This window comes from Phacochoerus africanus, chromosome 6, assembly GCF_016906955.1.
Source record: "Phacochoerus africanus isolate WHEZ1 chromosome 6, ROS_Pafr_v1, whole genome shotgun sequence".
In the NCBI taxonomy this organism is placed as follows: Eukaryota; Metazoa; Chordata; class Mammalia; order Artiodactyla; family Suidae; genus Phacochoerus; species Phacochoerus africanus.
In genome coordinates, this window is record NC_062549.1 from 109,534,747 (window position 1) to 109,557,524 (window position 22,778).

Consider the following 22,778-nt stretch of genomic DNA (forward strand, 5'->3'; position numbering starts at 1 on the left):
GGGACAGGTGCCCCATGGAGGAGAAGCACAAATCCGACAAGAGACCTAGAAATGGCCCGAGGCTAAAGCAGTTGCAGGGGGAGAGATGGAGGGGTTGGAAAGGTGTGCCGACTCCGAAAACTTTGTCCCTTTCTGGGAGAAGTGCCGGAGCCACCTGGAAGGTGCAGGGGTGCCCACCGGACGAGCACTCCCCTGCTTGCTGCGGAGATAGAGGGTGACTTCGTGGCGACCCCGCGCGTTTGGGGACCTCAGGGCTCGGAAAGTCAAGCTTCCCGGGGCGCCCCAAGGAGGGTGGGAGCGAGGTGGCGCCGCCCCTCCCGGACGCGCGTCGAGCGCCCTCTGTCACCCCGCGCCGCCCTGCCCGGGGCCCAGGGAAGAGCGGGACCGCCCAGGTGCGCCGGGGGTTGGGCCGGAGTCCGGAAGGTGCGCTGCCCCGCCCCGGGCCTGTCCCCTCGTCCTCCCCCCGCGTGAAAGTGAAAGTGTCCAGCCCGCGGAGGTCGCGCACTGGGGGGCGGGGCTGGTGCCGACCTGGGAGCGGGCGCCGGGCACTCCAGGGGCCATGGATGGGCTCGGCCGCCGCCTCCGAGCCAGCCTGCGACTGAAGCGCGGCCGTGGGGGTTAGTGCCGGGCCGGGGCGCGCCGGGGTGAGGGTGCGGGGGCAGCGGGGAGCCCGCGGTGGGGGTTGGGGGGCAGGACAGGAGGTGACGGGGACCCGGGGCCAGGGAGGGGAGGGGGGGCCCGGAGGGCCGCGATCCTGAAGCAGTCGGAAGGGCACGGGGAAGGTGGGGAGGGCAGGGCAGGGATCAGGTGAGCTGGAGAGAGGGTGCAGGTAGAGGTGGAAACCGGCTGGTGGGGACCGGGTGGGAGGTCCGAGGAGAAGCCACGCCAGCGGGGCTGAGGGGAAGGCTGCTGGCAGAGGAAACGGTTGTGGGGCCCCGGGGCCACGTGTCTTCCAGCCAGGAAGCCTGTGGGGCAACCGCAGCGTGCCTGCAGCGCCCCTGCCGCGGCTCCCTCCGGGGAGACCCCGCCTCGGCCCCCAGCCGCCCGGCGCCCCGCCCCGCCTCGCCGCCCCGCGACTCCCCTGGTGGCAGCCGCGACCCTGCCCCCCGGAGAGCCGCCCGCCGCAAAGCTGGTCTTCCCCGACGACGTTACCCTCCACCCCCACCCAAGGGCGGCGAGGATCCCTGGCGAGTGTGGCCGCGGGCAGAGCTGCGACACCTCCTGCTCAGCCGCTTCCTCCGCGTGCGAATCAGACACGTCAAGTTTCCCAATCCCTTGAGTTCCCCATCGTCGAAGCCAGAGCGATGCCTCCCTTCCAGGATTGTGGGGGTTAGAAGTCAATATTCATTTTCTTCTCAGCAAGGACGCCGGGCTTGGGAAGGCAGGGCATTAGGAATTCATTTGTTGTTGTTGTTGTTGTTGTTTTTTCATTCATTCAAACATTTGTTGCTGCTGCCACAACCCTGAGATACTTTGCCCAGAGGTCCCACCTTCTGAGAAGGAAGGAGCAGGTGTCCTTCCCAGAAATCCATCCCTTCTGACATTGGCAGTCAAAAGGTTGCGCGAGACCCCCTGCACCCACTCCTCCCAGAGCTGTGGAGACCTAGAGGGGAGATCCCTGCTACTCCTGCCCCTACCCCTGCCCTGCCCCCCTTCTCCCTGGAAGCCTGGTGTCCAGGCTACCAGTATCAATCTGGTTGTTCCACGTGTAGCAAGGCAGAGAGGTCAGAGACCATGGGTGGGGACAGAGGCCTGGATGTATGCAGTGCCAGGAGCAGGTGCAGAATGGAGCTGGAGGCCTCCCTTCTCTGAATGTCCCTGGCCTGGTCTTCTTTGGTTTTCCTCAACCCTCAGAAGCCTGTGTGAAGGGAAGAAGTCAGTTCTCTCAGCCTAGAGGAGACATTCGATTGTTCCACCCATGTGGTCCCAAAACAGGGCTGATGCTTGTGCCTGGGGGGAGCTTCCTGGACATGGAGGAACTGTAAGACATACAGCCAGGGTTCCCTGTTTCAGGTACCTGTCTGAGGTGCCTGAGGTCTGGTACCCGTCCCGCCAGGAGAGTGTACCTGTTCATCTTCCATACTGTCCTCTCTCTTCCTAGGGAGTTCCCCCTCCCTCCTTTGCTGTTTTGGCCCCAAGGCAATTACGTGGTAGGTGTGTGTGTGTGTGTGTGTGTGTGTGTGTACACATAGGTGCAGATGTAACTCAACCTCGTGGGGAGGAGGGGCAGTGCTGGTGGTCCCGGGTTGAGAGCAGCTGAGCCAGAAGAAGAAGGGCCAGCTTGCCAGATCAAAGTTACAGAAAGTCCCCTCACCTATATTCTAGCTGGTTCTGGGACTTTTCGTCAGAGGGCTGTGGGAGGGGCTTCCTGGTGGAGAAACTAGTGTAACCAGACTCCTGACTTCCCTAGAAAGGGTGGCTCCCTCCTCAACTGAAAACTCAGGATAAAAATTCCTTTCTAGGGCACTGGAGATTAAAGAGATGACCTGTATTAAACGTGCGTTTGATGGGTGTTTTCTCGTCTGTTGATAATTCCCTTTGAAAGAGGAGAAGAAAGCTGTGCTTTTCTGGATTTCTTGAACCTCAGCCCCAACGTCCAGTAACTTCTTTTGTTTGAGTTTGTGAATTTTGCTGTTCTCTTGGCTCTCCTGATAAAGCCGGAAAAAAATGGGCTGAAAATGCAACCCAAAGGATTTAGGGAAAGGAATCATTTCCTGAGGTTCTGGAATAATCAGTGAAAAGATTTTGGCTCTCAGAATTCCCATCGTGGCTTAGTGGTTAACAAACCCGAGCAGTATCCATGAGGACACGGGTTCGATCCCTGGCCCCGCTCGGTGGGTTAAGAATCTGGCGTTGCCCTGAGCTGTGGTGTAGGTTGCAGACACGGCTTGGATCCTAAGTTGCTGTGGCTGTGGTGTAGGCTGGCAGCTGCAGCTCCATATGTTGCGGGTGCAACCCAAAAAAGACAGAAGACAAAAAAAAAAAAAAAGATTGGTTCTCAAGTTCTTTGGCAAACTGGAGGCATCCCACGTTTGTAGGATGTTTGGTGTGTGCTGCATCCAGAAGGCAGGAGCCTGCACTTGAAACTCTCACAATTCCCACCCCAACCGATTCTATCGTAGTCCCCAAATAGTCCCTGAATCGCTCTGTGCCTCAGTTTCCCCATGTGTATCAGGAGATGCTTGTTCCTCAGACCAGTGGCGAGGATTGTACAGCCAGTCTGTGCAGGTTGCCAGGCAGCTCTTGTGACAGATCTGAACATTCCAGGTCACTGTTCTCACCATTACAGCATTCGTAACATCCTTATTTACTGTGATTGGCGTTCTCCCCAGGAGTCATGGCTGGGTCACTGAGTGCTGGCTTTTATGTCCACAGAAGCCAGGTCTGGAGCTGTTAAGAGCAAGCAGCCGCTGGCCCTATTTTGGCACCCCGCTTTCTTCCAGAGGGCTACTAATTCTTTGCAAGAGTGGCAGACACTGGCACCCAATGCTTTTGCTTCCTGGTTCCTCTTAGGGGCAGCCGTCTGGGGAAAGTCCTTCTCTCTTACCACGTGCATTTACACACTCAAGGGTTTAAGTGAGACTCCCAGGCGATTTCTTGCTATTCTTTCCCTCTCCCCCAGCACCACTGGCGCCCCAGGGGTCAGCTGCTGTGCTCTTAGCTTGGCCAGAACTGCTGACCTAAGCAGGAGCGGGCTGGGATGGAGAGGGTGGGATGGAGATCACCCAGATGCTTTCTGCTGCCACCGAGTGACCCTCAGGCTGCTGATGCAACCAGTCCCCTGCTATAGGCTGGGGAGAAAGTCCTGAGTCAGTGCTTCCCATGTGGGAGGAGGGAGTCTTTGCTGGAGCCCTGGAACGGGTCCCAGTGAGACATGTCTGCCTGGGGACATATTGCAGGGGTGAGAGATGTGCCATCGTAGATGTCCTGAGATGGCAGGAGCTCTCCAGCCCAGAGATAGACTTTGCTATTTCATCCCCGAGAGAGGAGGTTCATACTGATATCCAGGAATTCCTCTTGCTAGAACAATTTCTCCACTTAGATAATGAATGAGGCCAAGTCTATTGATTTGAATCAGGGGAGGCAGTGGCATCCTTGCTGTGAGGAGCCATGGGTCCTGTGCTCTTGCTTGCAGCCTTAAAGTTCTGAAAGTCCCAGGGTGCAGCAGGCAACCTGGCTGGGGTTATCTGCCGCTGTTGACCAAGTTAAGAAGCGAAAAGTCGGCAATCAATTATGGAGATAGAAGATCCCTTTCCTGGTGCTATCGAGGTCCAGTGCTCACAGTCTGATGTTATCAGGCATTCGTCATTGTCCTGAGGTTGTAAATAAACCCATTGCACAACCTGCAGCCAGGAATTGACAGCCCGTAGCCCAGAAGCAGCTGGGCTTTTGGAGGTGTTTGCCTATGACCTTTTCTCTCACCACACCCTGGGGCTCTTGGGAGGAGCTGAGGTCTGAGTTGCAGTGCCAGGATGCTGCCTCTGTCAGTGCAGGCGTTCTGCTGCCTTCCTGGGTCCCGTCAGCCTTCTTGCTCAACCACTGGGTGCACAGGATGGAAACTGCTCTCCCCTGTCTGGAAGACCATGCGCGGCTTGAGTTCATAGCGTTGTGGTTGGAGACAGAGACGGCAGCCGCTTTCTCAGGCTTTCTGTAGCCAGTCTGTGTCGGAGGAAAGCGCAGCCCTCCATGCCTTATGCGCCCCAGAAGATGGACAGACAAGCGGTAGCCAGGCTACTCGGGCGCTTCGGACAGTGGCTGCCTCGACACGGAGCAGGTCTGGACTGGATGGCCCACTTCCTTTTTTTCCAGGGTGGCTCTTGCTTCCATGAAAGGCTTCTTTTTCTTCCTTTTATAGCTCGTCCTCCACCTGCTTCCCCATGTGACTGGGCTGGGAGGTTTCCTCTCTTGGTTTTCAGAGCCGGTCATGCCCTCTCTGGGGGTTGGTGTGGTCACAGCCACGTGGCCCTTGGCCTGTTCGGATGTCTTGAGTCCAAGTGCACTCAGAGCATGCCGTTTCAAGTGGACAGAGTCCCTGCTACCCCCGGGCCTCTGGCCTCCCATGGTAGCCTCCCTGGTATGTTGCCTTGGCTTCCGGATTACTGGTTTCTTTCCTCCTCTTGGCTCCTGGTGGTTCCTAATCTCCCAGGCCAGGCTCGGAAAGGGCCCACTTGGTTCTGAGCCCAGGACCTGAGGCAAGGGGCCGGCTCCGGGGACCTCCGCGTTGGCAGGGCGGCCTAGAGGTGCGGAAGTTGCCGGGAGCCTCCCAGCCTGCACTCAGGGCCGGCATCAGTGAGATACCCGTGGGCCCTGGTCTCTCGGTTTCAGGATCTCCCCAGGACCATCTAGGGGAAGGAGTAAAGGAACCAGAAAGGACCCAGGAGCACTGTCTACCTAACTTTGCTGGAGGGCAGCACTTCTTTGAATACCTCCTCGTGGTTTCCCTCAAAAAAAAGCACTCGGGGCCAGATTACGAGCCCACGATCACCTACCAGTTTCCCAAGGTAAGGACTGGAGGAAGAAGCAGTGGGGGATGGAGGACCTGGGAGTTTGAGAGGCAGTGGGGGGAGGGGCCCTCCCTGACTCTCCCCCTCCCCCACCCGCCCTGGGAGGACTTGAGCCGGGAGCTGCCCTGAGCCCACTGCTCCTGGTTCCTTCAGGCCCAGCTTTGTTTTCTGGTATCACCCACAGCATCTCGGTCTGGCCTTTATGGGAGGAACCGACCTGGGCTCCCTCGCTGGGAGACTGGGCTAGTCCTGTGCCCCTCGGGGGACCTCCTCGGCCTTTCAGATTCCATCCTCAGCCACCCTTCTCTGTAGAGAAGCTTACCTTCTTCCAGAGGTCCTCGCAGGGATGCAGGGTAGGCGGGAAGGAGGGGAGGGGCAGGCACAGAGCTGGGGGGCAAGCTCAGCCCCATGGCCACAGCCCAAGCGTCAGGCTCCTTCTTGTCTGGCCCCACAGTGGGTAAAGGGGGGGGGCGAGGGCATCCTTTTCATTCACCCTGACAGTGCGGCCACTGAGCCAGCTGCTTCTCCTGTCTGATGTGGTGTCTCTCTGATGTGGTCCTCCCAGAAGCCGGGCACTCAATCTCTGGGCCTTTGTGTATTCAGCGTGGTCCTGGCCCCCTTCCTGACGATGTAGAGCCTTAGGATCTTGAAGTCCAACCCGGGTTCATGTAGACTTGGCCCAGGAGGGGCTGTTTCAGCCTTGGGGTTGTTCCAGCCAGACCCAGAATGCCGTCTCTGGGCAGGGACGGGCAGAGGCATGCTTCGCATGCTACCCTGGTGGAAACACTGATTCTCAGACTGCTTTAGAGCCTCTCAAGAAGCCCGCCAGCCCCCAAGCCCGCTCCACCTGCTCCAACCTCCACAGTCCATCTGCCTCTTTCCCTTTCCTTCTAGCGGGAGAACTTGCTTCGGGGCCAGCAGGAGGAGGAGGAGCGGCTGCTGGGAGCCATCCCCTTGTTCTGCTTCCCAGATGGCAATGAGTGGGCCCCCCTCACTGAGTATCCCAGGTAATCTCTCGGCCCGGGGTCAGGGGATTCTGGGATTGGAGGAGAGGGACACGTATGAGTCACGTGGCTCCTGCGCCCCCTCAGTTGGAGTGTGTGCTGATGTCTCGCCAGCTTCCTCCCTGATGGGGAGGGACTGGGGTTGGTTCATTTATAAACATTTCACCTGGGGTCCATTGAGGCAAGAGATCTAAGCTAACCAGATTGGCCAGTCCCTTCTGTCTGAAGAAGGGCCAGGTTCGTCACCGGTCCTAGGCATGAAAATCACCGTGTTTTGACTGCCTCTGGCAGAAAATGGACCTAGACGCGTCCTGGGATTTGCCTGAGCTTGAATTTTGGCTTTACCATTTATGCGCTGAATGACCTTGGGTTAGAATTTCCCTTCATGGCTCAGCAGTTAACGAACCCGACTAGGATTTCATGAGGATGCGGGCTTGATCCCTGGCCTCGCTCAATGGGTGAAGGACCTGGCATTGCCCTGAGCTGTGGTGTAGGTCACAGATGCGGCTCAGATCTGGCATTGCTCTGGCTGTGCTGTAGGCCGTCAGCTGCAGCTCTGATTCAACCCCTAGCCTGGGAACTTCCATATGCCGTGAGTGCAGCCCTAAAAAGCAAAAAAACAAAGCAATACAAACAAACAAACAAACAAACAAACAAAACCCACTCCATCAGAGTCTCAGTTCCTTCATCTTTAAAGTGGGGATAGTAATTGAGAAGTACTACTGCAAAGGGTTGTTTTGAGAATTAAATGAGATGATGCAATTAGACTCTGACACCAAGAAGCGCTTTTAAATAAATTCCTGCTGTTACTCTTACTCTCAGGGTTGATCCGCAGCTCCCCTGGGTCCTCCTCAGCCCCACTGACCCTCTGAGGCTGACAGCCTTCTTGTTTTAGAATCTAGTGAGCAGGTGCCAACTAGGCCTTGTCTGCTTTTCCTCAGGGAGACCTTCTCATTTGTTCTGACCAATGTGGATGGGAGCAGGAAGATCGGATACTGCAGACGCCTCTTGGTCTGTGCAGCTCAGAACCACCCCCTCCTCTCTGCAGCCTGCTCTGCTCCACAGCTGGGTTTGCTCAAGCCTCGGCTGCAAAAGCCAAGGCTCCCTGCCGTGCTGGTTGTAGCAAGAGCACAGCCCAGCTCTGCTGCCATGTCAGTGTTCTCCGCAGCCTCATGAGAACCGGGACACAGGCCCCCATCTCACCTCCCTGGGGGACCTTTGAGGCCATGCTTTGGTTTTTCCTGTCCCAGGCTTTCACCTGTTCCTCCATGTGGGAGGCTCCATCCTAACCCGCTCTCTGCCGCCTCTATCCGGGCCTCGTCACCCTCCCCCCCGATTCCCCCCCTCCCCCCCCCCCCCCCCCCCGACCCAGGGCCTCCCAGAGCCTCCCTGGGGATTTGGAAGATGAGGTTCATTCCTTTGGTCTCTCCAAGACGCTTTTACAGTGCTCCCCTCCCACCCAAGCCACTTCTGCATCTCTACACCACTCCTGCTCCCTCTCTGCCCACCCGACGGGGTGGATGGCGGCAGTGCTTGCCCAGGAGCCAATCAGGGCCCCTCAGGGTCTTACGATTTCAGTGCCCATTCATGCCTTCCTGCTGCCTGTCCCATGAATGGGATCTCTGCACAGCCAGGCCTTCCTCCCTCCGGCCCACCATTGGCCATGAATCCCCCCAGCCCCAGCCCCAGCCCCCAGCCCCCATCCCCATGCCCCATCCGCCTCAGCCTGGCTGAGGCCCTGGGGAGGCTGCAGCCCTGAAGGAGCCTCTCCGTCCCCTGTCCCCAGCCCGCCGGCCGCGGCCCTCGCCTCCCGGAGGTGTACTGCATCATCAGCTGCATTGGCTGCTTCGGCTTGTTCTCCAAGGTAGGGGTGGAACGGGATTCCTCGGGGGCCTGTTGGGCCTGTTCAGCTTCCAGGCCTGCCTGGCCGCCTGCCCGGCCTGTGCTCCCTGCGCTCCACCCCCGCAGCCGGGGGTCAGGCGAGGCACCCCGAGGAAAGGGGCAGAGAGGGGCCTGGGCTTGACTCAGCTTTAGGGAAAAGTAGGAACTGACCCTGGAGGACGGTGTCCCCTGCAGGGAGTCCGCTGCTCCTGCTCTAGGCAGGAAAGAAAGCAGCTGGAGTGGATGGGGAAGCGCTCCAGGTGAGCAATTGGGAGTTGCTGTTTCCTTGTTTGTCAAACACATGTAATGATCCCTCACCTTCCTGTGTCATGGGCTGGTGTGAGGCTCAGAGGACATGATATATGCAAAGGGCAGAACGGATCTTCTGCTGGCACTAAGTGGAGCGCCAACCTGAGTTGGGATCAGAAAGGAGTGCTTCAGAATGGAAGGGGCATGGCTTCGTGGCCAGGAAAGGGCGTCAGCCAAGGGCCCAGCCGGGCCCCCTTGGAGGATGAAGGCAGTAAACGCTGGCAGCCTTCGCTTGGGCAGAAGGTTCATCTGTGCAGGGCCTGAGGATGGAGGCCGTGCCTGGTCCAGGGGAGCCTCCAGTGGAAGCTGAAGGGCAGAGTGGCACCCAAGAGGCCCAGCCTTCCAGGCTCCCCCTCTCACCCACACACGAGAACATGGTACCATCACGGTTGATGCGTTTGTCTAGGATGGCTTCCTGCGGAAGCTAGTTCACGTGGATGTTAGAAGGGAGGAATGTGGATCAACAGAGAGAGGATGAAAAGAAGGCCAGGAAAAAGTGGATCTGATGCAGGAGATAAACAGCAGACGGCCTTCTGCCAGGGAGGAAAGAGAACCAGTTGAGGACTGGCGGGACCAGCGTAGGAGCCTCACACACGAGGTCTCTGCCACCCTCCAAGGAGCATCCTTCTGAGTCCCGTCTCCTGTGGTCTCTGCCGCCCAGATCCTGGATGAAGTGGAGAAGAGGCATCAGATCTCCGTGGCCGTCATCTACCCATTCATGCAGGGCCTCCGAGAGGCGGCCTTCCCGGCTCCTGGGAAGACTGTCACCCTCAAGAGCTTCATCCCCGACTCGGGCACGGAGGTGGGTGAGCAAAACGGGCCAGACCCTCCCTCCCTGGCTGGAGGGGGGTGGGGGGCGGGTTTCTGTGGCTCCTTTCATCACAGATGCTTCCATTCGCGCGTGGCTAACATTCAGAAAAACGGAGCCAGGGAGGGACCAGGACGTGGCTGGAATTATTGGCAGAGCCGGACATCAAACCCAAGTCTTCCGTCCCCCCTCCCCCAGCCTGATACTCACAAGGACCTAGTCACTGTTTAAGCCACCAAGACTTTTATTTATAATAAGCAAACCGTGGAAGCTGAGGCTCCTGGTGCTAGAATGGACTTTGCTCCCAGCCCCCAAACCGCCACTTTCCCCCCCTTACCTCCCTTATCTCCCCGTGTCTGTCCCATATCTCTACCTTATGGCCTCCACCTGACTTTTTCTTATCATCCATCCCCACCCCGAGTCCCCACCCACGCCACAATGAGGATGCTGCTGTTTTAAGGCATTAAGCAGACAAAGCAGCAAGTAAAAGATTTTTAAGAATTCCAGTCTAGATAACCTCGGCGTCCCTCTGAACTTGGCTTCCCCATGTGTAAGAATAAGGGGGAGGGTCTTATGTGTGGAAGTCTTGGAAGTCTTGCTGTGTGCGAGCTATACTATTTTCTGCACATAAAGTGCTAAATAAAATGAATACTGTCCCTGACACTACGGAGTCTTGTGGGAGAGACAGATTTAAGTAAGTCAACACACAGGAGTTCCCGCTGTGGCTCGGGGGTTAAGGGGTTAAGGATCCGGCCTTGTCTCTGTGATGGTGTGGATTTGATCCCTGGCCTGGTGCAGTGGGTTAGGGATTTGGCATTGCCGAGTAGGTCGCAACTGTGACTTGGATTTGATCCCTAGCCTGGCAACTTCCGTATGCCGCCGGTGCAGCCAGAAAAGAAAAAAGAAGTAAATACACAAATAAATAGATGCTTAAAAATTGTGTGATTGTGGTGAAAGGAAAACAGGATGCGACATGAGAAAATGATGAGAAACACATCGGCGACCAAGGCAGGTCTTTGAGACATAAATGCGGATAAGAATGGAGGGGCTGAGCAGCCCAGAGGAGGGGAGAACGCAGGCAGGAAAGAGCATGATATGCTTGAGGGACAGAAAGGAATCGAGGAGGCACAGTGAGGTGAGGGCATGGAGAGCCCCCGGTGAGGCTGGCGCGGGAAGCACGGCCTTGTGAGCCAAGCAGGGACATCAGCGTTGTCCTCAGAGCGGAGGGAAACCATTAGCGGGTTTTTAGCAGAGGGAAGGCAGGTTCAGATGGATTCCTTTGTGGGGTGCGGGGTGGAGGGCAGTAGCGACCCCGCTTTCTGGGGTTTGCGTGATTTTTCAGTGACACCCCTCTCTCTCTGGTTTCCCCACAGTTTATCTCACTGACGCGGCCCCTGGACTCCCACCTAGAGCATGTGGATTTCAGTTCTCTATTGCACTGTCTCAGTTTTGAGCAGATCCTTCAGATCTTTGCCTCTGCAGTGCTGGAGAGAAGAATCATCTTCCTGGCAGAAGGTCTCAGGTGGGTCCAGCCATGGAACCGACGGCCATCGCCAAATTCCAGGGAGCACACCGCAGGGTTCTCGAAGGAAATCAGGCTATAGGACCTGTGGGCTTATCTTCTCACCTCCCAGTCTTGATCTGCTCTAAACCTGGAGAGACAGCTCTTGCAGTCCCCCTGTTTCTGCCTCCAAACTTGACTGCTGCCTAAGCCTGAAGGAGGTCCCTGACTTCGCTCTGAGAAGGGTGTCAAGTGTTCCAGTAACAGCCCAGGTGGAGACCAGTGAGCGTGGTTGTGGATAGGCTTCTGCTTTTGAAAGGCTGGGGGAGGGAAGGGGTGGAGGCCAGAGGCATCTGGTCATGGTATGGAGGTCAAGCATCATCCCTAAGGGCAAACATCTCATCTGTCCACTTAGTCACTCATTCAACAAACACGCACTGTGTGTCAACTGTTTACCAGATGCCAGGCCTCAGGAAGATACAAACAAGACATGGGCCTTGACCTTGAGGGGATGTAGAAGTCTGTAGTGATTGAGAGCATAGGTGTTGAAATCAGTAGACCAAGGTGCAAGTCGTTTTCTTTGACCTTCAGCTACATGGTTTTCCTTGGGTGCATTTCTTCCCTTCTTGAAGTCATGATCTCTTTATCTGTAAAAGGGAGGTATTGACTGTACCAGCCTCATAAGGGTGTGGTGAGGATTCAATGAAATAAGGCACATTAGGTAACTAGCACCCTACCAGGCACACACGGGTAAATGCCAGCTGCTCTTCTTAATAATAGGCTCAAACATAGCCCTGTGTATAATCAAAACAAAACACTGTCCTGTCTTGGTCTCTACCTCTTAGGGGCTTCAAGTCTGAGAAAGCCTTGGGCAGATGTGACAGAATGGACAAGGGAGGAGTTCCCATTGTGACTCAGTGGGTTAAGAACTTGACAGTATCATGAGGATGTGGGTTTGATCCCTGGCCTCACTCAGAGGATTAAGGATCTGGTGTTGCTGCAAATTGTGGCGTAGGTCACAGATGCGGCTCCGATCCCACGTGACTGTGGCTGTGGCTGTGGCATAGGCCTCAGCAGCAACTCCGATTTGATCCCAAGCCTGGGAACTTCCGCATGTGGCAGATGTGGCCCTAAAAAGACAAAACAAACAAACAAACAAACAAACAAAAAAAACAAAAAACAAACCCAGAATGGAGATGTGAGAAAACTCATAAAACAGTAGAAAGTTGACCTCTTTGTGTCTGGGGATGGAAAAGACTGATGATATTAGGCTAATAACCCTGGTTTTATCTTTTAGGGAAGAAGAAGAAAAAGGATTAACATTAGGGCCTCAACTGCTAGGCCAGAGGGTCAGGCGAATGTCATGAGTTTTAGAAGAAAGGAAGCTCATACAGGGAACGGGGTTTGTGGGGAGAAATTTCTGCAAAAATCAGTGGTAACCAAAAAGCACCAGCTATAGGCTAATTCTCCAGGGAAGTGGTGTAATCTTTCACTTTGGAAATAGCTCTTCCACCCTTGCCCTGTAGGGAAATTACATGTTTCTGACATGGTTGGAGCTGGGATTTGGGCCTTTTCCCCCTAAGATCAGTGTTTCGGGAGGGCAGGTGACTCCGGGTGTCAGCTGGCCTGGAGGTGGGCAAAGGCTGGCAGGATTCACCCCTCAGGCGTGACCCCACCACTCCCCACTTCCTTCCCACACCGAGAGTTCGAGATCTCTGCAGTTCAGGCAGGAAGGGGACTTCCAGTCAGCCTAAACCTTGGCTAGACTCTCAGAGATTCCATCTTTCTAACTCAGGAAGTGCTAGCTTGATACCAAGAACTGAAACACGGTTTCCGCATCTGTGTTTTTATTGGCCTTGGCTTTGGGGCAATTTGGAGACATGAAGAGCCATGAAAGCTAGTGGAGAATAGAGAAGACAGAGTGTGGGGTTGTGTGCATGTGCTGGGTAGGTTTGGGGGGTGGGGTGGGGGGGGAGTTGGGCAATCATTACACGGGGAAGACTTCATTAGAAAGGGTGGGGGAGCCACCTCGGTGGGACTTTCCGGGTAGGAATTGCTGGTCAGAGGTTCCTGGAATCTAGGAATTTCCCCAGCAAACGCAGGCACCAACCTGGTAACGTTAAATAACCTCAAGTGGCCAGAGGGAGCCGTGAGAGTTAAAGACTGGGGGCGAGGCCAAAGGAGGAAATAAGGCTTGACTTCTCTGCTGCACCCCAATGTTTACATGCTTGTCTCCTTAACTACACTGTGAGGTCTTTAAAAGCAGGCTGGCTCTTAGCTTCCTGGTAGCTCAGTGGTGAGAAGAGAGAAGGGGCCTGATCAGTGAACTGTGGGAGTGGGGGCGTTTCTTCCCTTCTCTCTTTAGAGCAACAGTCTCCCCCCAGTAGTGAGTTGAGACGACTAACTGGGAAAAGAAGGATCAAGTAGCACCCTGCATTTTAAAATTATAGCTGATTTATAATGTTTTGTCAATTTCTGCTGCACAGCAAAGTGGCCCAGTCAGACATATATATATACACTCTTTATCTCATGTTATTGTCCATCACGTTCCTGTCACAAGTGATAGGATCCAGTTCCCCGTGCTATACAGCAGGACCTCATTGCTTATCCACTCTAAATGTCATAGGTTGCATCTACTAACCCTGATGCAATAGTTTGCATCTATATACTCGCTGATGGGAGGAGCCCCAGTCTCTCCTGGTTTCTGGCCCTCCCCTCCCAGCTACAAGCAGTCACAAGCTCTGTGACCAGCATGGCTCCCAGACTTGTTCGTGGGTCGGCACAGGCAGCATCAGCAGCTGCCGGCAGTGGTGGGCTGGGTGGGGGTGCGCGAGGGTGGAGGTGCAGGGAGGCCCCTCTGACTCTCACTCCCTGTGCCCTGTCCCCAGCACCCTGTCTCAGTGCATCCATGCTGCTGCCGCGCTGCTCTACCCCTTCAGCTGGGCCCACACCTACATCCCCGTCGTCCCCGAGAGCCTTCTGGACACTGTCTGCTGCCCCACTCCCTTCATGGTTGGAGTACAAATGCGCTTCCGGGAGAAGGTTATGGAGAGCCCCATGGAAGAGGTATGGTGCGGCCAGAAGAGGGCATGATTTGGAACCAGGCAGACCTGGATCCGGATCCTTGCTCTACTACTAACAGCTGACTGATCAGGGGCAAAGTCTCTTCACCTCTTTAAGCCTGAGTGGCCTCATCTGTAGAAGTGGAACGACGGTGTTCGATTCCTAGGGACCCTCGGGGAAATAATCTGCACAGAGCACCTCGCCTGGTGCCTGACATGTACCTCACACTCCAAAAAAGTGTCTGCTCCCTCTTCCTGAATGACTTCCCTTTGGGCTTAAGGGGCAGCATGTAACTTATTCGGGGGACATCCAACTCTCCCAGGCCAGCTAGTCCCAGGGAGCAGGCCCCGGGTGTCCCATTTTTCTTCTGCACGGATGAGCACAGCTGGTCTATACAACATACACCCCACTGGAATTTATTCACATGGCTTGGAAGGAAACTAACATAGCTTTCCTTCCTGCAAACAATGAGTCTTGAAAATGCAGATTTTTTTTTTAAATTTTTTTGTAGCAAGGGTCATCTTTCTGCTTAGCTCAGAGCTCAGCTGGCTAATGAGGATATAGGTCCAAATCCCCTTTGATTGTCAGCTTATTTCTTGGCACTGTCCCAGTTACACCAGAGGGAGCTCGGTGGTGCAAATGAGCATTAGTAACATCAATCTGTTTCCAGCGTGGGAAGAGCAACTCCGTGCTTTGCTTGAGTTGCCATTAGGATCTTTCTAGAGATAGCATGTGACTATAATCTCAAGCCAGAAGAGCTGCTTAGGTATGTCTGCACTGGCTAACTCTTGACCCCCTCTGTGCGGACGAAGGGTCTACCGGGGGCAGGGGGACAGGCAGGGTCTAGAAATAAGCTACTGAAGGCATGCCACCAGCCCTAGTGGGAGGATTTCCTCCATTTACATAAGAAAGAACTGAGGTCCATGGAAGCCAAGTGACTTCTCTGAGGCTGCACAGGCAAGAGCAAGATCCGGCAAAGGTAGAACCAAAGCCCTTCTTGCACAAAGCGCTGCTGGGAGGTAAAGAAGCAGGCTCCCTTCCTGGCTTCCCCAGACCGCGCAGCCCTCCTTAGAACTGCTGAGTACACATGCCTTTTGCGCCAGCCTTTGCCTGTGACTAACTGGGACAGAGTATCAACCTCATGTTTAGCAATAAGACTTAAAATGTCTCAACCCCAGAAGTTATGAAACTTCCTGATGCTGCAGCTCCAGCTCCTCAGAAGCTGCGGCTCCTCCTCCAGTGGCCTGGCGGGAAGACACCCGAAGGCTAGTCAGACTGCAGCTCCTGGTATCTAAGACTCTTGGCCTATTTTACTGCTCTGCAGCTTCTTTGTGAGGTGGGTAGGGAATGAGGAAGAGAAAGGGCTAGCAGGGGTCCCCTGATGCCTCACGTCAGCTCTCTCGAAGGGACCACCTGACAGACAGCAATATACCCAAGTGCTGGAGAGATTTCTGGAAACAACTTCACGAGAAAATTCTTCACACACTCTTGCCTCCTACCGCCTGAAATGAACAGCCTGCCCTGCAGGGCATCTGAGCCCATGTGTGCAAGTGGTTTCAGGCCTGAACTAGTTCAATTTTTCTCCCCTGACGACGGAAAATAACAGAGCCTGCCCTGTCTCTTGACACACTTTGCAGGTGCTCGCTTTATTTTTATTTGGGAGAAGGGAGCATGGAGGGATCATTCACCCTTCTGTTGAGACCAAGGGTCACAAACTGAAAAGAGGGACCCCACAGGCATTTAAATAGCCAATATTGGCTTTGGGGGATTATGATAAACTGTTGAGCACATGCCTTGCCTAAAGGAGGCAGCTGTGCTCAGTTTCATCTAAAGGTGGACCAGTGTTGGAACTCCTGACTTTTCAGAAGAAGCCCTAAATCCAAATTTTATGTGAAATTTTCCAGTTTAAATCTTGGATTCAAGTACTTAAATATACTGACACTCAAAGAGACAGACCTGTAGGTTGGAATTCAACCAGTGGGATGCCTACTCGTCATCTCTAGTCTAGACTGAAGTCCCCTCAGGCAATGATGGAGCTGGCTCTAGAACTCAGGTCCCCCAAGTTCCAGCCCTGGGCTTGTCCCACTAGCAGCCCCTAGACATAAGATTGCTGCTTTTCCTTTTCTCTTCCTGTTGATCCTGGGCTCATTCTCTTGTTCCTGCTGGAAGGCCCAAAGCTCTGTGGAGTTTTTAAAATGGAAGTCAAGACAATTGTACATAACATTGTTGTAAGCATTAAAAAAATCAAAAAGATGCCCATCCCTGTCCTAAAGCTGACCACAGGGAAGGCAGTTGAAAGGGAGTTGTAGGACATGATGGAAGATAATGAGAAAGAGAATGTATGTATCTATGTATGACTGGGTCACTCTGCTATACAGCGGGGATTAGCACAACATTGTCAACCAACTATAATAAATAAAAATAATAAAGCAAGCAAAAAAACCCAAAACCCAAAAACAAAGCCAAAACAACAACAAAAAAAAACACCAAGAGAGTTGGAGGGAGAAGGATGCAATCCCAAGAACGGCCCAGTGTAGGCTTGGAAACTGGTTCTACTCTTTGTTAGCAGTTATCACCTCAGGCAACTTCATTTCTTTGAGTCTGATTCCTCACCTGCCAAACAGGCACAGGACTTGCCTCTACAGGAGTGTTGGGAAGATTAAATGAGATAAAATGTGCAAAGCACTTGTGGTGTGTGCCGTGTACTAAATGTTCCATGTCTAGAAGCCATGACTGTGATCAAGGGTTTATTAAGGGAGTGATTGGCTCTGATATACCCATATTGTATCCCTTCTTCCTAGCTCTCTCCCCTACTCCTCACTTCCTACACCTTCATACCCTTTTCCCCGGAAAGGAGAAAGGAGAGAGAGTAAGGAAAGGAGAGTATCAGACAGGAAATGAGAATTGAAGATGCTGATTTTGTTGCTACTTGGGTTGAAAGGTACGGCCATAGGCAAAAATGGAGAAAGAGGAAGAGATAAAGCTATGCTGTGTCTATTTCAGGTCCTGTTGGTGGATCTTTGTGAAGGAACCTTCTTAATGTCAGTAAGTGTCTGTGTTCAGATGCCCCGCAGGCCCACCGCCAATTCAGTTGCTCTAGTCTTTACGATGCTCCACTTGCTTTGGCAAACTTTAAGTACTTTTGTTGACTGAGAACCCAGGTTAATAAGATCTCTTTTCTCCCATGACAAAGACAGATGACTTTACAAGGCAATTGCTGTTAGTACCTTTGGAGCATGGATATAAACCAAGTATCACAGGGATAGAGAGACTTGCTCATGTTCAGAGTCAAACTGATGACCAAGAAACAACTTGTTTCTCTTCTATGTGGCCAATTATTGGGGGGTGGAGTGGTTATAGAATTCATGCCTTCCTCACACTCGCTGCAATACTTCACTCCATGCTTGCTCCCTGACTGCTTGACCTCTGAGCTTTGTCCTCTCCTAGGTTGGTGATGAAAAGCACATCCTACCACCCAAGCTTCAGGATGACATCTTAGACTCTCTTGGCCAGAAGATCAAGGAGTTACAGAGTAAGTCCTAAGCCCCCCTTATTTTGGCATGATTCCCTTATTCTGACAATTCCCTTCCAGAATAAAATAAACTCACTCAGCTGTCCTGGGCTAGTTCCAGAGGCCTTGTTCTAGGGCACATATGCATATGAGATTTTATGCTTCCTAAGCAGTGGTGAACCCGCAGCTCGTCCCCCACTTTAAACAGTAATTATGAACCCTACTCCACCCCTTCCCTGAGAGCTTTCGGCTTGCAATGGTCTCTACATGTCCCCTGCAGCTTCAGAACAAATCAACGAGCATGTTTCAGGACCTTTTGTGCAGTTCTTTGTCAAGACTGTGGGCCACTATGCTTCCTACATCAAGCGGGAGGCAAATGGGCAAGGCCACTTCCAAGAACGGGCCTTCTACAAGGCTCTGCCCTCCAAGGCCAACCGTCGATTTGTGAAGAAGTTTGTGAAGACACAGCTCTTTTCCCTTTTCATCCAGGAAGCTGAGAAGAGCAAGAACCCACCTGCAGGTATACAGTTACAGCGCCCTTTCAATCTCAGCCTGGAGGGGTCACTGCCTCCAAGTTGGGTGTGGCCCTACAATGACCAGGAGGGGAGGAAAGAGCATCTCTCTTGGGAGGCCCACACCATAGCTGCAGTCTTATCAAGTGGGCTTGGAAAGAGATAACCTGAGGCCCGAGAGAATGCCTCCTGGGCTGACATTTTGCAGAAGTGGCTCTATTCATCAACCAGCAGGAGGCCCTATGTTCTTTGTTTTAGTCTGGAGCTCATTCCTACTAATTATTGTTTTAGGCCCCTTTTTGGGTCCTATCAAATACCAGGATCTCCAAAGGCAGGTATGTGGGTGCAGGGGGCAGCAAGGGCAGCAGACAGACCATGTTTCTGACCCTCGCTCCCAAGCTCATCTTAGTCTGCCTGGCCAGATGAGATGCCTCTGACACCTGTGTCTGAACCCACAGGCTATTTCCAGCAGAAAATACTTGAATACGAGGAACAGAAGAAACAGAAGAAATCAAAGGAAAAGACTGTGAAATAAGAGCTGTGGAGAAGAGGAGTGACTAGACCTCCAGGCCAGTTGTGGACTTTGGGCCCTGCCATGATGGTAGGCTCAGTGAAGCTCTCAGCCCCCAGAATTCACAGCCTTCTTCCAAGTCCTGGTAACCAGGTCTTGCTTCAAGTGGGTGTCTTGAGTTCAGGATGCCTGGAATCAACTTTCTTAGGACTCTGGAAGGCTCTGACCTCTGTGCTCACAGAGCTGGGTGCAAAGCTGCCTTTTCTGCAGAGGTGACAGAGGGCAGGAAACAGCAGTAGAGGTGCTACAGTCTTAGAAGTTGCTGTAACCGCCCTCTTCCAGGAACCACTATTACAAGATCCTCCACAGAGAAAGCTCAGTTTCTCCACATTAAAAAAAAAAAGACGTCTATGGACATGTGAGGATAAGAATAAAGATGAAAATCTTTTCGTTCTTTAAATGTGTTATCTCTAGCTTCCGCTAGGGAGAGAGGACCAGACAAACAAGGCAATAGATGTGAGAATAAACTGGACTAGAAGTGGAAGACCTGGTAATAGTGCCCAGAACTCTGGGGCTGTGTGCGGAGTGGCAGAACTGTAGAGGTCAGCAGACCTTCTCATCAGAAGGATAAGGGATACCGGTAAAAGCAGCAACAGCACTGGGGACATGGCAGCAGCTCTTGGTTCTAGTCAGGTGTGCTTTCCAGAATCCTGGGAGAAAAGTGAAACATATGCAGTCTAAGGTAACTTGAGGGTAAGCATTTCGGTTGACAGAAGCCAGTGAAGAACACTTCCAGAAATAGGTCTGTCTGTCTATCATTTCCAGTTTGGAGCTTTCTCCATTAGACATCCTGCTTCCTACTTCACTATCCTGAGAAGCCCAGTTCAGCTCTTTAGCTCAAGGTAGAGGGATCCCCACATTGACATGTTTTCCTTTGGAGAGAAGAGAGTCATAATCTGAAACAGCCGAAGGAATTTAGTGTCACCTGGTCCATATTCCCTCTATACCTCTACTGGCAGCTTCTGTTTAAACACTGTGAAGGGATGGGAAACTTATAGAAGCATCTTATCTTTTACAAATTCCATCTTTTTAATGGGTGTATACGAATATGGTCCTCAGAGGCCCCTGAATTCTGTACAAAGAACACAAATGTTGTTAGAGGGTGGGACTGGGGACTGGGGCTAGCAAATTGAAGTTAAAGCCAACATCATTTTATTTGAGGGGTACAGAGACCTACTGCAGGTGGCAGATGTTCCATCATCCGCATGCCACCCCTAACTATGCTACTACTCTTCACAGCTTCGAAGTTACTGCACCTTTTAAAGTCATTTATGGCAGCGATTCCTAAGCCTAGTTGTGCCTCACTTGGTTACAAGAACTAGAATCCTAGGGAGCTTATGAACATATGAGGCCCCATATCATACCTACTGAATCATCTCTAGAGACAGGACATGGAAACCTGTATTTTTTAAACTTCTTCAGATGATTCTGACACCTAATGAGATATAAAATCCTAAGGAGATTCAGGACCAACTGCAGTTTACTATAAATGTACCCTTAATCTGATGCTGATGGTGTCTGGAGTTGAAGGAACCACACACCAAAAACCTGAACGTCTTCCCTTTATGCTGAGAAAGATTCTAGCATCTCAAGTTGTAGTTTCAGCCCACCATAGATAGCTTCCACCACAGCTCCGACGGTGCGGGAGAGAACACCTGACCACAATTCAGAAGTTCTGGATTCTAGCTCCCGTTCGGAAAAGGAGCAATTGTTGTGACATTGCTGTGCCATCTAGCCTCTCCAGATGTCAATGTCCGCTGTAGGTAATTAACATCTGCTATGTCTACCTAACAAGACAGTGATGCAAAACTCTGCTAAACAAGTTAATTATTCTTCCTTCTTTTTCCTCTGTACTAACCTACAAAATTTGATCTGCTCTAGCGTTTTCCTATGTGCACCTCTCTACCCCAGATGCCTGAGGAGTTGTTAGGGAGCAAAGGTAGTGAGAAATTTCCCTTTCCTGCTACATTCTAGCAAAGAAACAGAAGGTTTCACTGTCACTGCTAACCATGATTACATGGAACTGATGGAACTATTAAAAGTGCAGGAAAGAGTTCTGGCTATTAGGCAAGGCAGCACCGCTGTTTATCCATGATTATGGAAACAAGGTGTAAATAAAACTCAATAATAAAGACACCTCGTTTTAGTCAATAGTTGAAATCTTCTTGTCTGCCTCTTCATTCAAGCAACGGAACTATCTATATACCAAGGAAACAGATCTGGTTTATAGATACTGAGGACACTTGGTTTTCATCTCAAACTGTTGTACAGATACTGAGCAGCCAGAAAAGGAGAGTGCAGATTGTCAATAATAGCCCAGAGAGGCCTGAGCCTCTTACTGAAAATCTGGGGAAGGGTTTGAGATTCCTAAAACACTTGTAATCTCAACGGTGACAACTACAACCAAAAAAACCTACTGAGAGGGAAAAGGAGCATAGAGCACTCCTGTGTTTTAAGTTAAACAGTTTCATACAAAATAGAAAGGTCACAGGACACATAATAACTCAACTGACTGAATTTCCTTATTTATTAAAGAACAGAAATAAATTTTGTTAAAAAATGTTAAAAATGACATTAAAACTTAGTTTACCTTTCCACTGAACAAAACTGAGAAAAAGACTGGCTTTCAGATCATATATTTATTTAAAAAAATAAAATGGATCGACAAAGTTACCACATTATTATGCATGCTAACAGGATTTCCCAAGCCCATGAGATACCATTTCTTGAGCAATAAAAAAAAAAAAAAAAAAAAGACTTCCTCAACAGTGTAAAGATAGGAAACTTCTCAATCCAAATTCAAGATCTTTATCACTCGTGCCACCCCACAAGCTAGTGGGATAAATCTGTGCCACAAGCTGAATGCCTTAGTAAAGAAAGCTTGAGAAGACATGAAACAAGGATGTCACTAAAAGATGATGATTTGTTAAAATTATAAAGCAACCATTTTTGGCCCACAAATATTCTACAGTAGAAATCTCCACCACTGGGGATCTGCTCCCCACGACAATTTTACTCTGAATTCAGGATAATGACAAACACATGGCATTTTTTTCCTGCATGCTTTCTTGGGCCAAATGCTGTATGACGACACGCACAATATACAAGATGGAACTTGAAATTCCCATTCTTACACAGCATAGTTAAGGAGTGTTACCAATAACAAAGAATAAAAGTTATACAACATTGATTATTATAAATTATATTTATTCTTAACCGCCCCTTTCTTAGTATGTTCAGATTCTTTCCTGCAGAAAACATGAGTTTCCTATATAATAACATCAACTGCATCACTAATGATGATTAGAATGAGCTGTAGAGACCTTGATTCTGAAGACATGTATGTGCAGGTGAGATGCAATCTGATTGCAAACACTGACACAGTAGCGAATCAAATCAAAGAAAGAGAAGACCTGGAAAAAAAAGAGACTATTAGGTTTTTCAGGACCTGCTTAGGCTATCCCTATGCTTCCTAAAGGCCAAGGAGTGGCTTCTGACTTTCTTCAAAGTCATTTCCATTCCACACAATAACTCAATCTCCTCACGATTTTTCCTTTACATCAAGGAACAACAAACTGGCTTTGTCACAACTGCTCGACTCTGCCATGGTAGCAAAAAAGCAGACATAGACAAAACATAAATGAATGGCCATGAATGTGTTCCAATAAAACTTTATTTACAAAAACTGGCCACTAGCCCACAGGGTGTATTTTGTCAACTCCTGCAAAGTCAGAAACACAGAATTTATGAGCCATGATGTAGACAGGACTAATAAGAATAATGCAAAAAAAAAAAAAAGACTCAAAGATGAAGCCACAAGGAACTCTCATGAAGTCCCATAAATGTGGTCTTCTGGTATTTCAAATTATTACACTTATCCATCTCTCAGGACTGGCCCAATGAAATAAGAAAACAAGTAGCCTCCAAATCATGAAACAGAATATAGTACAAAACTTACCAGAGCAATCCAAAGAACAATATATTCATCAATAAAGCTGTTAAAATATTGGTCCAGAAACAAAAGTGCTGGACCTATGAATGCTGTGTCATGCAAATGCATTTCACTTTTAGTCATATGTGCCACCTACGAATAGAAGAAAATCAGTGATGGAGG

At 51.4% G+C, this 22,778-nt stretch overlaps 2 protein-coding genes across 9 annotated transcripts in view; one reads left to right on the plus strand and one right to left on the minus strand.

The window, feature by feature from the left end:
- Positions 1–390: 390 nt before the first annotated feature.
- Positions 391–20,824, plus strand: DENND2D (DENN domain containing 2D). Of its 4 annotated transcripts, none has more exons than XM_047785049.1 (12): positions 391–617; positions 5,326–5,501; positions 6,399–6,511; positions 7,450–7,519; positions 8,295–8,372; positions 9,360–9,500; positions 10,880–11,028; positions 13,896–14,073; positions 17,074–17,115; positions 17,518–17,602; positions 17,862–18,101; positions 18,552–20,824. In XM_047785049.1, the coding sequence occupies exons 1-12, from the start codon at positions 560–562 to the stop codon at positions 18,626–18,628; spliced, it is 1,407 nt and encodes a 468-aa protein (XP_047641005.1). In that variant the 5' UTR covers positions 391–559; the 3' UTR covers positions 18,629–20,824. The 4 variants fall into 4 exon arrangements, with proteins under 4 accessions (XP_047641005.1, XP_047641004.1, XP_047641002.1 ...); XM_047785048.1 differs by lacking the exon at positions 391–617 and adding an exon at positions 2,988–4,774; XM_047785046.1 differs by lacking the exon at positions 391–617 and adding an exon at positions 4,782–5,074.
- Positions 20,825–21,381: 557 nt separating this feature from the next.
- Positions 21,382–22,778, minus strand: part of CEPT1 (choline/ethanolamine phosphotransferase 1) — a 40,968-nt gene continuing 39,571 nt past the window's right edge. For all 5 annotated transcript variants that reach the window (XM_047785052.1, XM_047785050.1, XM_047785051.1 and 2 more), the window contains exons 8-9: positions 22,623–22,748; positions 21,382–22,077 (exon numbers count right to left, since the gene is read on the minus strand). In XM_047785052.1, coding sequence (XP_047641008.1) covers positions 21,958–22,077; positions 22,623–22,748 — 246 coding nt within the window. In that variant the 3' untranslated portion in view covers positions 21,382–21,957. The remainder of the gene's footprint in view (positions 22,078–22,622; positions 22,749–22,778) is intronic.

Bases quoted from the DNA above. Each gene is read 5' to 3' on its own strand.
- DENND2D (XM_047785046.1), top strand. From the start codon at position 4,786: ATGGCCCACTTCCTTTTTTTCCAGGGTGGCTCTTGCTTCCATGAAAGG. The intron at 6,512-7,449 runs GTAATCTCTCGG...GCTTTTCCTCAG, and splicing joins CCCCTCACTGAGTATCCCAG to GGAGACCTTCTCATTTGTTC. The intron at 11,029-13,895 runs GTGGGTCCAGCC...CCCTGTCCCCAG, and splicing joins TTCCTGGCAGAAGGTCTCAG to CACCCTGTCTCAGTGCATCC.